The sequence below is a fragment of the Chrysochloris asiatica genome, unplaced genomic scaffold (assembly GCF_000296735.1).
Source record: "Chrysochloris asiatica unplaced genomic scaffold, ChrAsi1.0 scaffold00001, whole genome shotgun sequence".
Lineage (NCBI taxonomy): Eukaryota > Metazoa > Chordata > Mammalia > Afrosoricida > Chrysochloridae > Chrysochloris > Chrysochloris asiatica.
In genome coordinates this window covers 15,745,081-15,763,335 of record NW_006408519.1, presented here as the reverse complement: position 1 = coordinate 15,763,335, position 18,255 = coordinate 15,745,081, and the positions used below count along the sequence as shown (strand labels likewise).

General features: G+C 35.8%; 1 protein-coding gene across 2 annotated transcripts in view; it reads left to right on the top strand.

Annotated features, from left to right (window-relative positions):
* CSMD3 (CUB and Sushi multiple domains 3) overlaps positions 1 to 18,255 on the top strand; it is a 1,928,297-nt gene that overhangs the window by 987,395 nt on the left and 922,647 nt on the right. For both annotated transcript variants that reach the window (XM_006830658.1, XM_006830657.1), the window contains one exon: positions 7,212 to 7,315. In XM_006830658.1, coding sequence (XP_006830721.1) covers positions 7,212 to 7,315 — 104 coding nt within the window. The remainder of the gene's footprint in view (positions 1 to 7,211; positions 7,316 to 18,255) is intronic.

Below are 18,255 nucleotides of genomic sequence, written 5' to 3'. Positions count from 1 at the left end.
AAACCCTGTACAGGGTCGCTATGGGTCGGAACCGACTCGACGGCACTTACCAACAACAACAATATATAGGTATAGATATTAAGTACTCTATGCTTTCAGCAAATAAGGAAAAGGAGAGGCAGACAACCTCCAAATATTTAGTCACTGAAAACCACCTTATTAATAGCAGTGGAACACTGTCTGATAGCACCAGAATATTGAATACATACATGCATACATGCAAACAAAAGTCAGCTGAAATGAAATGAACAGAAAGCTTTGTTGTCCTAGGGCACAGGGGAAAACATCCTTGAAAAGTTTACAATTAAGAAGTGAAATTAAAAAAAACAAATTGTATAATAACACAATTTGCAAACAAAGATATGGGAAAAATGAAGCAGGAAAGTAAAACAAAACAAAAATTCTTTGCAGCACAGAACCTCTATATGACATGGCAGTTTTTTTGTTTTGTTTTGTTTTTCAAACCAGTAAAAGTTTGCATTAAATGGTCAGGCCCATCCAGGATTTCTCCTTTGGTAAATTTAAAATCAGCTGGTTATAGATCTTACTTACATCTGCAATATAATTTCACATTCAACATGTAAATAACTAATAATTAATGCTAAATTACATCACATTCACACATCCTGCCTATATAAACAGAAGGGAATTATTCATACATAAAAAGTCCGCCAGGAATAGGAATTTTCAGGACCATCTTCGAATTCTACTTCACACATATTATAAAATCAATTTCTGAAAGATTAACAGTTTTGAAGAAAATGACTTTAAGACCTTGGGTCATAGGCAAAACAAAAATGGTATTCATAACATAATAGATCAACAAAGTCTATTCCATTAAACTACCACTTATCTGTTAAGTTTGCCTTACTGAGTCATATTGCAGTGGCTTAAATGTTGTTCTGATGCTGGAAGCTATGCCACTGGTATTTTAAATATCAACAGGGTCACTCATTTTGGACAGGTTGTTTTTACTGCCATCAAGTAGTTCCAACTTGTAGTGACCCTGCATAGGATTTCCAATAAGCAGCTAGTGGGTTTGAGCCACCTACCTTGAAGTTCAAACTGACATTTTGGTCTAGTGATTATCCTGCAGTATCATATCTATATGCTTATTCAAATAATCCAAGAATCTGGATTATGTGGAGAAGAACCTGGCATCAAGACTGGAGGAAGACTCATTAACAACTTATGATATGCAGCGGATACAACCTCGCTTGCTGGAAGTGAAGATAGCTTGAAATACTTGTTGATGAAGATTAAAGACCATAACCTTCAGTATGGATTGCATGTCAATGTAAAGAAAACAAAAATCATCACACTGGGTATCTCCATATCAACATAATAAATGGAGAAAAGATTTATGTTTGTAAAGACTTCAATTTGCTTAGATCCACAATCGGTGCTCATGAAGCAGCAGCCAATAAATCAAAGGATATATTGCATTAGGCAATTCTGCTGCAAAAGATCGTCAAAGAGTTTAAAAGCCAAAATGTGGCTTTGAGGACTAAGGGACACCTGAGTCAAACCATGGTATTTTCATTTGCCTCATATACAAGGAGCTCTGGTAGCGTAGTGGTTACGAATCGGGCTGCGAACCTTAAGGTCAGCAGTTCGAAACTACCAGCCGCTCCGCGGGAGAAAGATGAGGCTTTCTACTCCCGTAAAGATTTACACCCTCGGAAACCCTGTACAGGGTCGCTATGGGTCGGAACCGACTCGATGGCACTTAACAACAACAACAACATATACATGTAAAAGTTGCATCGTGAATAAGGAAGACCTGAGAAGAACCAGTGCATTCAAATGATAGTGTTGGCTAAGAAGATTAAAAGTATGGGCTGCCAGAAGAACAAACAAATCCATCTTAGTAGAATTACAGCTAGAATGTTCCTCAGAAGTGAGTTTGGCCATACTTTGTCTCATATTTTGGATATGAACATCCCTGGAGAGAGACATCATACTTGGTGAAGTGGAGGGTCAGTGAAAAAGAGAAGACCCCAATAAGATAGATTGACACATTGACAGCAACAGTGGGCTCAAACATAACAACAATTTAACAACAATGGTGAGGATGATGCAGAACGGAGCAATGTTTCCTTCTGCTGTGCTTAGGGTCAATACGAGTCAGAAATTATTGAAAAACACCTAACAACTATAACAGCATTCCATTAAAATTAATAAATTATTTTATCAAAAGATGTTGCAAAGTGAAAAGCACTTTATTTTTACAAAGTACACTTAAGATATTGTAACACATATAAGGTATAAAGAATGAGTATACAGAATATACAAAGAAAATCTCAACTGTTGTTAGAGACTGTTAAGTTGTCTATAACTCATGGTGACTTTATGTTTAACAGAACAAAACAAACCTAGCTTCCCACTTAAGTGGCTGGAGGCACCCCACTCTATAAGCAAGCTTCTTGCCCAAAGTCACTCAGCTTTACTTGCTCTAAGTGTCGGGAAGTCCACTCTGTCTTGTGCTCTGGTTCTTGGTTCTGCTGATGCTGTTCCTCTTCCACTCCTCCAGTGTCTCAACTTTCTGTCCCTGCATCAAGGATATTACATGGACAGAGATCTCAAGGTCCAAAGCATGTGCTCCATTCCTTGCTCTTATTTGATGGTTGTGAGATCTCCTCTCCTGCTTCTGAGCTGATTTGTTTTATACCCATGTTACAGTTCCAAGTTTTTTCAGTTACAGTTAACTGGGCTGACATCCATAGTTGAATCTTGTCATCCTATCAGTACCTTCCACCTTCTTTTACCCAGACTCAGCAGGGTGGAAACGTTGTTTAGTGGGAGTTACAGACTAAGGAAGCAGTGTCATTAGGTAATTCATCACACCACACCCCTTACCATGATTTTGTTTATTCATCCAGTTGTAAGAATTTATCTTTTCTTTTTCTCAAATGATGTGCTATGCCCAATGATAATATATCATTACATGCCATTATTTGCTGTGTTGTACCATCTTCAATAAGTTTTCAGTGAAATGACAAGGCTTCTGTTTATAGAAAACTGTTGTCTGAAGCATTTGAATGGATTCCAGGTGAAGCTAAGATATCAATATCAGTTCACTAGGTGACAGGTCAGAGCCTGGGCCAAGAAGTGACATTGTAAGCAACCTCAACTTTTCATTTCTTGGTTCTCACAAATGTTATTATTTTTATGGGTATTATAATAGGAAAAAAAAAAAAAAAAGAATAGCTGGAGGAATGCTGATATAAAGAGTCCTTGCAAACCGTAATAAGAAGACAATCAGTCCAGGAGAAAAATGGTTGAAAATATAAGCAATTATTTTGCAACAAAGAAAACATAAATGAGAAATATAAAGATTCTAAAATTAACTAGTAATGAAGCAATTGAAAATATGTTTCCTTTTCCACTCTCTAGATCGACAGAAATTAAGAAATGTAGCATATACCAAATGATAAAATAATTTTAGAGAAGCATATGGCTCAATTTATGAACCTAAATTTTTGCTATGATATGACCCAACATTTGAAGCTCTAAGTGTATAACTTAGAGATATATTTGCTTATTTACATAAAAAGATGTTCAATATTGTTAATTGCTGTGTTGCTTATAAGGATCTCTGATAGCATTGTGGTTACAAGGTAGGCTGCTAACCCCAGGGTCAGCAATTCAAAACTACCAGATGAGGCTTTTTGCTCCTGTAAAGATTTACAGCCTTGGAAACCCTCTATAGGGTTGCTATGAGTCAGAACCAACTCCACAGAACGTAACTACCACCACTATGTTGTTTATAATAATAAAAAAGGAGTGACACAAATCTACAAATTCACGGACAAATAATTGTTCATTGTAATTTTAAGTATTATATTAATTTTAAGTATCCATATTTAACTATGTATGGGAAAAAAACTATGTTTTTAATATGACTATATACAGAGGGATATCATTGCTGATGTCTGATGGATCTTGGCTTAAAGCAGAGAATATCAGAAAGATGTTTTCCTGTGCTTTATTGACTATGCAAAGGCTTTCGATTGTGTGGATCATGAGAAGCTATGGACAACATCGTGAAGTATGAGTATTCCGGAACACTTAGTTGTACTCATGAGGAATCTGTACCTGGACCAAGAGGCAGTTGTTCAAACAAAATATGGGAACACTAAATGGTTTAAAATTAAGAAAGGTGTGCAACAAGGTTGTATTATTTCTCCATACTTATTCAACCTGTATGCTGAGCAAATCATCCAAGAAGCTGGGTTATATGAAGAAAAATGTGGCATCAGGATTGGAGGAAGACTCATTAACAACCTGCTAAATGCAGATGATACAACCTTGCTTGCTGAAAGTGAAGAGGAATTAAGACACTTACTGATGAAGATCAAAGAGTACAGCCTTCGGTATGGATTATACCTCAATGTAAAGAAAACAAAAATCCTCATCACTGGACCAATAAACAACATTCTTATCAACATAGACAGAATTGAAGTTGTTAAGGACTTCATTCTGCTTGGATCAACTATCAATATTCATGGATGCAGCAGTCAGGAAATCAAATGACATATTGCATTAGGCAAATCAGCTGCACAAGACCTTTTTAAAGTGTTGAAGAGCAAAGATGTTAGCTTGAGGACTAAAGTGCGCCTGACCCAAGCCCTGGTATTTTCAATAACCTCATATGCATGTGAAAGCTGGACAGTGAATAAGGAAAACCATAGAATAATTGATGCTTTTGAGTTATGGTGTTGGATGAGAATATTGAAAGATTAAATGGGCTGCCAAAAGAACCAATAGATCCGTTTTGGAAGAAGTGCAGCCAGAGTGCTCCTTGGAGGCCAAGATGGCCAAATTTCGTCTCTCATACTTTGGACATATTGTCAGGAGGGACCAGTTGCTGGAGAAGGGTATCGTGTTTGGGTAAGGTGGAGGGATAGAGAAAGAGGAAGACCCACAACAAGATGGATTGGCCAAGTGGCAGCATCAATGGAGTCAAGCGTGGCAACAGTAGTGAAGTTGGCCCAAGATTGGGCAGTGTTTTGTTGTGCTGTGCATAAGGTCACTATGGGTAAGTACCGATTCGATGGCACCTAACAACAACAAAAATATACCGTGTATAATTTAATGCTTTATATATATGTTAAACTTAAACTTGGCCAAAACAATTGTATTGTCGTCAATCCTAATATATAGTCCTGTTGTGGTGCCATAGGATAAGCACTGAATAAGGTCAGTTTGAACCTCAAGGTCAGTGGTTTGGACCCACTAGCCACTCACTGGAATCCCAATGCAGGGTCATTAAGATTTTTTTTGTGGTTGTTAAGTGCTGTCAAGTTTTTTCCTACCCATAGCAATCCTGTATAGGATTTCCAAGTGGCTGATGAACTTGAACTGCTTACCTTGCAGTTCAAACCTACTTTGCCATACAATGCACTGACCCACAGCACCACACCAGGACTCCTTTAACAACAATAATAATATACAATTAGTAAATAACCAAGCTAGTCCATGAATAAAGAAGTCAGGGGAAGAATTGATGTATTTAAATTGTGGTATTGGTGAAGTGTATTGAATACATTGTGGAATGTCAAAAGAGTGAACACATCTGTGTTGGAAGAAGTACAGTCAGGATGCTGTTTGCAAATATGGATGGTGAGATTTTGGAGGTGTTATCAGGAGGAACCAACCTCTGAAAAAGGGCATCATGCTTCGTAAAGTACAGAGTCAGAGAGAAAAAAGGAAGACCATCAGTTTGATGGATTAATACAGTAGCTATAAACATGCCCTCATATAGGATCAATTGTGAGGATGATATAGGACTGGGAATTGTTTAATTCTGTTGTTCATAGGGTTGCTATGAGTTGAAGTTGACTGGATGACAACTAACAACAACAACAAACAAAGAAATAAACATGATAAAAATTGGTATATGGAAGATAGCTCAAAAAAGTCTGTATAAGAAATATATATTTTTAGAAATTTTTATGATATGAAAGTAATAAATAATTATTAAAATGTTTAAAGCTATGTCTCTATTAATACTGGTAAACTATAGCATTAATTTCTCCTTATGAGGTAGTGAATTTGGTCTTCTTAAAGCATGGTTATATAGAAGACAGTATTTATGTAATTTCTTTCTGTACTGACTCTTAATTATAATTTGCTTTAATATTATATTATGTTTCTAATTTAAGCATTGCAATTTAATTTGATATGAAGTTTTGCAGTGATGTATAAGCAGTGTTCAAATACATGAGTGTATTTTAATGAGAAATATCATTCAATTATATGCAATGGTATAAACTATCTCACAAAATATTGTGTTCCCAGTTTTGCCTGCATATTTTAATATATTTGAGGAATTCTGTAACCAAAGGATACACAAAAATAAACCTGATGCCATTAAATCTGGTGATCTAGATTCAAATTTAGCTCTAACATTTTTTAAGCTTTACTATTTAATGAAAATAGCACACTGTGTTTTTTCCATGTCAGCTTTCTAAAAATATATGCAAATATATGGAAAACCACTCTCCTCCCGCATGTACTTTTTATAAAGCCTTCTCAAAGTAGATTTGCATTAATCATGCTTCAAATGCTTCATGAAAGTATTCTATAAACAGAAGCCTTGCCATTCCATCGAAAACGTATTACAGAAGCTAAAACACTGTAAGTGAAAGACGTGATGATACAATGAGTGAATCCAGCAACTGTATGACATAATCTTCCATCTTAATATGAAATCTACATATGTAAGCATACCTTAGAGATATTGCAGGTTCAGTTCCAGAACACCACGATAAAGCAAATATTGTAATAAAGCAAGTCCCATGAACTATTGTTTTGCAGTACATAAAAAACTATGTTTACACTATACAGTAGTCTGTTCAGTATGCAACAGCATTATGACTAAGTTTGAAATATTGTAAAAATTAATAAAATGTGACACTGAAACAGTAAATGAGCACATGCTGCTGGAAAAAATGGTGCTAATAGACTTGCCTGATGCAGCCTTTCCAAAAACCTTCCTATGTAAAAAGCACAATGTTCTGGAAGCACAATAAAGTTAAGTAAAATAAAATGAGGAATACCTATATATTAAAAATAAGTCTACTAATAGAGATATGTCATTTTAATGAGTTTGTAGTGAAGTTTAGATGGTTTTCTGTCATTTCTGTTTGGTTTTATTACATAATGTAATAAACACATTTGATATGTTTATTTCTATTAATTGCTAGGTTATCCAGATCAATTTTGAAGAATTCGATCTTGAAATTGGCTATGATACCTTGACAATTGGTGATGGGGGCGAAGTTGGAGATCCTAGAACAGTACTTCAAGTGTAAGTTCTCAATATTTTATTGTTACCTTAACCTATCAGGTATTTATAAATTTATACTCTAAAATTATTCCTTTTTTACATGATCCCTCCCACAGTCATCACCTAAAAGAGCACTGTAATTTGGCTATTACCAAAAAATTACTATTTAATGTATTTACTGGTATGTTTATTAGTCCTTCTTTCATGAGGTATCCAGTCTTCAATCCAAAGACAATTTCTTAGAATTAATTGCCAGACAAGAACCATTTGGAGATGGAGTTCATAAGTGAAATTGGAGAGTGGTTGTGGGGCCCTGGTATGGCAACTGAAAATATGAGACTGAAAAACCAATGATAACAATGATTTCCAAAACTCTGAAGCTGATACCAAAGGCTATTGAAGGCTAACATACTGAAATTACTTATCTTCCTTATCCAACAAAGTCAGAGGTAAGAGTTTGTCAATTATTTGAAACCTGAAGAGTTTTACACTGAACCACTCTCAGGTTTAAGATAGTTAAGAAATCAAATATTGCTCTTAAAGTAAAATAACAGAATGAGCACATTTGAAAAAAGAAAATCCAAAGCACATAATTATGCCAGATCTTTATTTTACCCAACCCAATAATTACCTTTGACAGTGTTATGGAAGATTGTTTCAGGGAAACTATTTTGTTTTCTGTGGTATGGATCTCAAAAGGTTAGGGTATAGCAGTAGCTTTTTGGGGATTCCTTTCATAACTGGCTTTATCTAAACTTGTTGTATTTAAGTACTGTCAAGTTAGTTGCAACTCATAGTGACTCTGTGTAGGGTTTCTGAAGAGCAGCTGGTAGGTTTAAACCACCGATCTTGTAGTTAGTAGTCCAGTGTTTATCCTACAGTGCCATACCAGGAGTTCCTTATATTTCTGAAAATGGACATCCCAACTGGTAAAACTAAGCACTGGACTGGGATCTGCAAGGAGAGTGATTCAAATTCACCAGTCACTCCTTGGAAATCCTATACAGGATGACTATGAGTTAGAACAGACTCAAAGACAACAATAACTATGGCAACACCCAACTTAAGGAGCCTTATGGCTCTGTGGACTATAGGTATTGGGATGCTAACCGGAAGATCCAGTCATTTCACAGAAGATTGAGAGTGTTTCCTCAGAAACCTACGCAAGGTTTCTATGAATCAGAACCAACTCATCGGTAGTTAATAACATCAACAACAACAACAAATATTGTCACTATGAATTGGATTTGATTTGATGACATTGGGTTTGTTTTTTGTTTTTCACACCCAATTTACTGAATCAGTACTTGTGGAATTTGGGTCCAACAATCTACAGGTTAACAAACTCACCAAGTGATCCTTGTTGTCATTGTTAACTGCTGTTGATTTGGTTCTAACTTCTAAAGACTTTCTTTAGGGTTTCTGAGAAGCAAATGGTGAGTTTGAACTACTGATGTTGTGGTTCAAATTGACCTTGCAGTCTAGTGCTTATCCTACAGCACCACACCACATCAAAAGTTGAAGACTCCTGGTCAAAAGTTCAAATAAAACGTACCTATATTTAGCAAGTAATTCCTTAAAGTAAAGCCTTTATCCTGTGTAATCTTAGTAAACCTAAACCAAATCCACTACTATTAACTCAGTTCTAATTCATTGTTGTTGTTGTTGTTAGGTGCCATGTGTTGGTACCAACTCATAGCGATCCTATGAAGAAAACAGAACAAAACACTGCCTTGTCCTAGGCCAAGCTTACAATTGTTGCCACTCTTGAGCCCATTGATGCTGCCACTTTGCCAATCCATCTCACTGGGATCTTCCTCTTCTTCTCTGATCCTCCATTTTACCAAATTTCGAACAAGAAAAATTTATTATACTCAAACAATCTTAACACTATAAGACAATCACAGACAAAACAACAAAGTTGACCTTTTTGTAATCATGTACATCTTCATGTTTTTACAGAATTCAAAATAATATAGAAGATAATGGGTGTGGTCATTATTATATAATATTTTCAGTATTGAGAGTGTTGGCTGGTTGATTATGTTTTGACTCATAGCGACCCTGTACAGGGTTTCCAAGGCTATAAATCTTTATGGGAGCAGAAAGCCTCATCTTTCTCCTATGGAACAGCTGGTAGTTTCACACTGCTGACCCAGAGGTTAGCAGTCTGATTTGCAACCAGTATGCTACTAGAGTTCCAATATATATTTTAAATATGCCTCTGTGTGATGGTTGAGGCCGAGTGTCAATGTGGCTGGATTATGATTCTCAATGGTATGACAGTTATATCCCCCTTGATGAGATCTGATATTAAGTAATTCCTTTAATGATGAAATTGGATGTGAGCAGCCAGTCAGCTGAGGGAGCGTTTTCTTGGGGATATAGCCTACTTTCAGTATATATGGGCATTCTGGCAGGGCTGTTTTGTTTTTTATTGGATCTATATTCTGCATCTAGTGCATCATCATCTGACCTATGGTTCTTTGGACTTGAACCAGCATTCTGCTATATTGGTTGTCAATCCTGATATTCTTTAGCCTCTGTAGCCTGTGGTCAACAATCTGCCATCTTGCCTGCCAACTTTGGTTTCATCACTTTTGCAGCCAGCAGCCAGATATCTGATGACTAATCCTGAGTTTGTCAGAACTACAAGCTATGTAAGGCAGGAGAAGCATCCAGTATGACATCTAATGCATGGACTTGAATCTTGCCAGTATATACAACCCTGTAAGCCATATCCTTGAGATAAATCTATGCATATATCTATACATGCATGTAGGATAAGCACTTGACCTCAAATTTGTTTTGAACCACAAGGTTGCTGGTTCAAACTCACCAGTCACTCCTTGAAAAACCTATACAAAGTTTCTTCTGTGAGTCAGAACTGACTCACTGGTACTTAATAGCATCAACATATCTATACATATAAAAGCATTACTGAGTTCTCTTTAGAGAACATAGCCTAAAACATTTGGTAAAGAGTATAACTAGAGAAACAAAATAGTTAGGATGTGTTATAAATTGATTCTCAAGTCTGACTAGTTTTAAAGGTGCTGATGATTTTTCCTCCATTAATAAAGAGGATATTGATAATTCATGATATGAGGTGGCAATATCAATATCACCAGTAATGCATCAAGTATTGGTGAGAATTGAAGGACTGGGTGATCACATTTTATATCACTTTTCAGCAATTGTGTCAGAATAAGAAGTATATGGAAGCCAGTTGCTTGGTCCTACTTATGCTAGACAAAGTAGTTGAAGCGATTACCTCAATTAAGAAATCACAGCTTAAATACCATCTAAAAAGCCTCAATGGTTCCATTTGTGCCCTAAAAGAAGGCCTTTTTTTCTGTAATTTTGACTGATATTACCAAAAACCAACCCCAGACTCTTATTATAAGAGTGGCTGAATTACAAAACCAACTGAACACCCAACCTGGAATGGTGTCTAAAGTTAAAGTGGGGGCATTTCTTGGAAAGAAATGTTATCCTGGGCAGACAACCAGGAAGTGGAAAACACTGAGCCCCTATATTTTATTGGATCACTCCTGCCAACAGAACCAGCCTTCTTACCCCCACCTAATAAGACTGCTGTAGCTGTGCCTGATGAGTCATTTTCTGAGATAGCAGTAGGACAAAATTGCTGTAAAGTGATAAAAATGTGATCATCTGGGACTTGTCTGGAGCATCACTTGAGACAGATGCCTTACGAGACATTTATGAATGTCCCCAGGAACCATGCCCACCACCCATTGTTATCTCCAGACCCATAACTTGAGCCCCAAATGGTGAGGTACAAAGTAGAATCCAAGAAGATGTTTAGTATATGCAAAAAAATTGTTTGATTTTCAACAAACAGGAACCTGGACAATATGTATAGTGATAGCTGGAGTCCTGGTGTGGTGCTGTGGGTTAATGAGCTGGACTGAAAAGTCAGTTTGATCTGCAAGATCAGCAGTTCAAACTTACCAGACACTCCTTGGAAACTCTATTCAGGGTCTCTATGGGTCAGAAGTGACTCAATGACACTTTAAAACAACAGCAACAACATTAAGAGTATAGCATATCCTGGTGTGGCATTGTGGGTTAAGGTACTGCATTGCAAGGCCAATTTGACCCAAAGGGTGGGTGGTTTAAGCTCACCAACTGCTTTTTGGAAACCCTATACAGAGTTACTATGAGTTGGAACCAACTGGACAGCACTTAACAACAACAATTATGGATGTGGGATAACAAAACAAGGAATATAAAGTTGGATCAGTCTGAATTTATTGATATGGACCCACTAAATACTAATTTCTGATTCAGCACAAGATGTTAAGAATAGAAAAACAAATATTTTATTTGTTTGATGCACTGAAACATGTAGTGGTGACTACACTAAATCAAGTTGAATTACCAAACCTACCGTCGTATTCTGTAGAAGAAGATATCAAATTGCTTAGGGAAATTGGCATGCTAGAGTGTCTGTTAGGGTAGACCCATAGACCCACACATTAACGAAGAGGACATAACTTTTATCACAACAATGAGGAAAACATTTGTGAAGGGAGCCCTAGCATCCTTGAAGATTTGTGATCACTATTTTATGTATGTTAGATTTGAAAGTGGGAATTTCCCCAATTGAATGAAGACACCAATGTACAATTGGGCTAATTCATCCCTGCACTGGTAGGATCCAAGTGATAGCATTTCCTTTACAAAGACTGGGTATGCAAGGTTGCTTAATGGGTAGAAGAAGCAAAGCAGTAATCAGATTAATATGACTCACATGGAGTTCTGGCGTTGACTTATATAGACATGGTGTCACTAGGAATGTAATAGACAGGAAGCCTAAGAAATATTTACTTTATTTGTATGAACAGAAGAATGCTATGCCAAATGAATAGCAGTATAATTTGAATCACCTACAATCTTTTGAATGAATGCTAGGTCAGGGATCATTTAGAAATAACCCCACTACCTTGGAGTGGCACTTCAGGATCAGCACTTTACTGTGAACCACAGGTCAGAGGTTCAAACACAGCAACTGATTCTCAAAAACCATATGCAAAATTCACTTGATGGCACTTAACCACAACAACACCCTCCCCAAAACTATACTGCTAATATTTCTCCCAATCTTCCCCAAAGGGATCTGTGGCTTTTATGAGAGATTTTTTTTTTTCCTTTATTGGGGAAAAGGAAATGCTCAGACATTTGGGGCATTACTTTTACTGGCTCTAAACTGACACTAATTCCAGGAGGACAAAAATGTCACAGTGGTCTATCAGTGAGAATAGGGACATCTGGAGGTTAGGTTAGTAACAGAGTCTTAGCTCAGGTCAGTCTTATAGTGGGTCTAGAGCATCCTCAAATCCATCCTATAATGAGTTCCCCAATTCCATAAAGCACAATTAGAATAGGCATACTTAGCAAGTGGCAGACTCCTCACATTGGATCCCTAACATATGGAGTAAGGGTTATTATGGTAGGAAAAGTCATGTTAAAGTCATTAGAAATGCCCATACCTACAAAAATAGTAAACCAAAAGAAACACAGCATTCCTGGATGGATGACAGAAATAAGTAACATCAGAAAGAATATAAAGAATTCATGAGTGGTGATTCCTACCACATCCCCATTTACATTGCCTATTTGTTCTGTATAAAAATGGATGGATCTCAGAGAATGAAAGTGGATTATCATATTATTTGCATATATCTAATATGATAGTCATCATATTATTTGCATATATAAGCACTGAATTGCTAACCAAAACGTGGGCATTTCAAACCCATCAGCTACTACTCAGCAACACTATACATGGGAATGCTTTCTGTTTTTTGACAATAATATTGGCCATTGGTTTTGTGTATATACCCATAATTATATTGAGAAATTTCCCTTCCATTCTTACTTTGTTCAATGCTTTTATCAGGAATGGTTGTTGGATTTTGCCAAATAGCTTTCTGCATCAATCAATATGGTCATGTGGTTCTTTTCCGTTGTTTTATTTTAGTGGTGTATTTCACTGATTGTTTTTCTTATGTTGAACTATCCGCATATGAATTCCACTTGGTTAAGATGCATTATTTTGTTGATATATTGTTAAGAACTTTTATATCTATTCTCATGAAGGATATTGGTCTATAATGTCCCTTCTTAGTGATGTCTCGGTCTGGTTTTGGCATCAAGGATACACAACCTCATAAAATACATTTGGGAGTTTTCTATCCTTTCTATGTTCTAGAACAGTTTGAGAAGAATTGGAACCAACTCTTCTCTGGTGTCACTGCTTCTATGGCCAAAACAAGTCCAGGGGATGACTGGGAAACCTACTATAAATTAATCTTATTCAAGTTCAGGGTGAAGCTAAGGAACATTAAAACAATTCCACAACCATTATATGATATTGAGTATATACCACCTGATTTACAGTCCATTTGAAGAACATATTTGATATATTAGACACTAATATCCTAGGTGCAGAAGAATTGTGAGATGACATGAAGAAAATAAATTTTAATTAAAAAGGTAGGAAGATAAAGGAAAGGCCAAAGTGTGCATATCAGAACAGACTCTGAAACTTGATCTTGAGTGTAAAGAAGCTAAAATGACTGAAAGAAATGATGAACTAAGAGAGCTAAACAGAAAAATTTAAAGGGCAGCTTGAGGAGACACAGTGAAATATTATAATGAAATGTTCAAAGACCTGAAGTTAGAAAAAAAAAAAAAAGCATAAGAGAACACACTCAGCATTTCTCAAGCTGAAAGACTAAAGAAAAAACTCAAGTGTTGGGTTGCAATCCTGAAGTACTCTTTAAGAAAACATTTGAATAACTTCAGAAAAACTGAAAGAAGATGAATGGATGCAGAGTCACTAACCCAAAAAGATATTGTTGATGTTCAATCATTTCAAGCCAAGCAGCATTGAAGACATTGGTAAAACAACAACAACAACAAACAAGGCACCAGGAAATGAAGGAATGCAAATTGAAATGTTTCACAAAGCTGATGAAGCACTGGATGTGCTCACTCATCTGTGCCAAGAAATTTGGAAGACAACTACATAGTCAACAGATTGGAAGAGATTCATATTTGTGCTCATCCCAAATAAAGCCGACTGGATGGCACCTAACAACATCAACAACAAATGGAGTGCAGAAATCAATAAACAGTCATTAATACCACATGCGAGCAAAATTTTTCTGAAAATAATCAAAAAGTGGTTGCAGCCATATATGGACAGGGAGCTGTGAGAAATTGAAGTAGATTCAGGGGAGAATCTGGAACTAAGGATATCATTGCTGATGTTAGACGGATCTTGGCTGAAGACAGAGAATACTAGAAAAATATTTATTTCTTCTTTATTGACTATGCAAAGGCATTTGACCCTGTGAATCATAACAAACTATGGATAACAATGCAAAGAAAGGGAACTTCAGAACACTAATTATGCTAATGAGGAACCTGTACATAGACCAAGAGGCAGTTTTTCGAACAGAATAAGGGGGTACTGAATATTTTAACATCAGAAAAGGTGTGTGTCTTTTCACCATACTTATTCAATCTGTACGCTGAGCAAATAATCCAAGAAACTGGATTATATGAAGAAAACTATAGCACCAGGATTTGAGGAAGAGTCATTAACAGTTTGTAAGATGCAGATGATGTAACTTTGCTTGATGAAAGGGAAGAGGACTTAAAATACTTATGAAGTGTAAAGACTACATCCTTTTGTATGGATTATACCACAATATAAAGTAAACAAAAATACTCATAACTAGACCAATACATAGCATCATGCTAAATGGAGAAAAAATTGACATTGTCAAAGACTTCATTTTGCTTGGATCCACTATCAAAACTCATGGAAGTAGCTGTCAAGAAAAAAAAAAAAGTCATATTACATTAAGCAAATAGGCCTCAAAAGAGTGATTTACATTGTTAAAGAACAAAGCTGTCAGTTTGAGGACTATGGTGTGGCTGGTATTTTCAGTTGCTTCATATGCATATGAAAGTAAATGGATAGGAAAGAGCTTAGAATATTCAATGCCATTGTATTCTGGTGTTGGCAAAAAATATTGAATGGACCATGGACTGCCTGAAGAATAAACAAATCTATCTTGAAAGAAGTACAGCCAGGATGCACCTTAGAATCAAGGATGGCAAGACTTTATCTCTTGTACTTTGGACATAGTGGACATATTGTCAGGAGAGATCAGACCCTGAAGAAGGACATCATGTTTGGAAAAGAAGAGGGTCAATGAAAGGAGGAAAGACCCCAAACAAGATAGATTGACATAGTGGCAACAACACTGGGCTCGAATATAACAACAGTTGTGAGGATGGAACAGGACAAGACAGTGTTTCATTCTGTTATACATAGGGTCCCTGTGAATTGGAACTGCCTGGATGTCACTAACAACAACGTAATTTCTCTGAATGTTTGGAAGAATTCAGAAGTAAATTCACCTGAACTTTGACATTTTGTTATTGGGATTTTCTTAATGCTCTGATCAGTTTCTTCTTTTGTTATAGGTCTGTTCATGCTTTCTCCTTTAGGCTGTGTTAGTTTAAGTAGGTAGTGTGCTTCTTGAAGTTTGTCAAATTCTTCAGGATTTTCAAATTTATTGGAATACAATTCTTCATTGTATTCTGCTACTGTCCTTTTCATTTCTGTTGTGATGCTGTGCATTTCATTTCTTATTCATGCTATTTTCATTTTCTCCTTTTCTGTTTTTAGATTTGTCAGTGGCTTGTCAACTGACTTCATTAACCATTTCAAGGAATCAACATTTTATCTTCTTGATTCTTTCTATTGTTTCTTTGTTTCATTTATTTTTCCTGTAATCTTTATTAGAGGTTGATGGTTGGTTGGAGCCGCCCCCACTCTCCCCATGCATGAGATAGATGAGGTTTTCTTCTGATAAAGAATTACAAGCTTTGCTTTGAGTTGTAAATGACTTGACAACACTTAAAACAATCTCTATTATTCCTTTTTTTCTGGTGGCTATAATTTTACTTTCCTGCTCTTTTTTCTAACTGTTGGAGAAGTGGAGATAAGGTGCAGATTTTTTCTTTCTTTCTTTCTTTTATTTTTGATATATGCATTTATTGCTATATATTGCCCTCTGAGTAGTTCTTTTACTGTGGCCTAACTTTTTTGGTAAGTTGTATTTTCATTCTAATTTGATTCAAGTATTTTTTTTTTAAATTTCTTCTATTACCCAGTTGTTTTTAAGCAGGTTGTTATTCATTTTCCTTGTGTTTCATTACTTTTTTAAAAATCTTCCTATTGTTGATTTCTAATTTTATAGTGTTGTGATCTGAGAATATGCTTTGTAGTATTTCAATGTTTATAAATTTATGAAAGCTTCTGTTTTAAATTTATTAAGCCTAACATATGGTCTATTCTAAAGGATATTCCAAGTAAACTGGAAAATAATATATAAAGTGCTATTAAATTGAGTGTATTGTATAAGTCTATGATGCCAAATTGGTTGTTGGTGTTACTTAGATCCTCTGTATCTTTGTTGAGTTTCTTTCTAGTTGTCCTGTCCTTTATCAAAAGTGGTATATTATAATCTCCTCTTTTTAGTTGAAAAAAGAGAATACCAAAAAGATGTTTACTTGTATTTTATTGAATATCCAAAGGCTTTAAACTGTGTGAATCATGACAACCTATGGACAACATTTAAGAGAAAGAGTACTCTGAAACACTTAATTGTGTTCATAAACAACCTGTATGTAGACCAAGAAGCAGTCATTTGAATAGAACAAGGAGATATTGAACGGGATAAAATTATTAGAGTTTACCCTGTTTGGAGTGTTCTCAGATTCTTGAATGCTTATCCATCTTCATGATGTTAGGGAAGTTTTCTTACAATTCAACAATTTCCTTTGTTTGTGATTTTGTTTTGTTTTGTTATCCTGTTCTGAAATTCTAAACATACATGTCATTCCTTTTGATTGTGTCCCATGTAACCCTTAGGCTTTCTTTGGCTTTTTAAATCTTTTTTTCCGATTGTTCTTCTTGCAGACTAGTGTTGAGAGATTTGTGTTTAAGCTCACTAATGGAGTCTCCTATTGATTCAAATCTACTCCTTTGCTTTTTAATGTATTATTTATTTCTGAAATCTCAATATTAATCTTCTGGGTTTCAATTTCAGATTTTGTATTGTTTTGAATTTTTCATTGTTTGTTTGTTGTTGTAGTGTTTCCTGAGTTCTTCTAAAGTTTTCCTCTCTTCTTATTGGCCTCATCTTCAGCTTTTTCTATCATTCTCTCAATATGTTGAAGTTTTCAAAATATCATTCTTGTGAATTATTTATCTGGTAGTTCCAATACCTTTTTTTCCTAAGAAATTTCTTCTGGCTCTGCAACTTTATCTTCTGTGGATCGGACAGTTGTTTGTTCTGCTGTGCATAAGGTTGCTATTGGTTGGTACCAACTCAATGGCACCTAAGAACAATTTCTTTGTGTGAATTGAAATTGTTTGTTGTCTTTGAGTCATTATGTTTTTGTTTTTGTATTTAATTGATTGCATGTTGTGTGTTCTTAGTAGGCACTTACTGCCTGCCTCCAAGTTGATATGATTAGAAAATGGAAGCATGTGCATAGTTCATTTGCCATTTATACAGCTCAGTTTAGGGAGAGTTTGCTTAGTATTTATTGCTTGATGTTTATTGTTGATGAAGTGGTATAGGAGCTGCCTAGTGAGTATGTCTCCAGCCTAGTGAGTGTGGCTATAAAAGGTATGGTTGTGCAAAACCTGTGTTTGGAAGAAAAAGCATAAAATAACAAGGGATCCTGAATGCTTTAAAATCAGCATGGTTTAAAAAGGAGTGTGCTACACTCATATCCTTTCACTATACTTATTCAGGAAAGTGAGGCAGCACAGGAGGCACTCACTCATCTCTGCCAAGAAATTTGGAAGACAACTGTCTGGCCGACTGATTGGAAGAGATCAA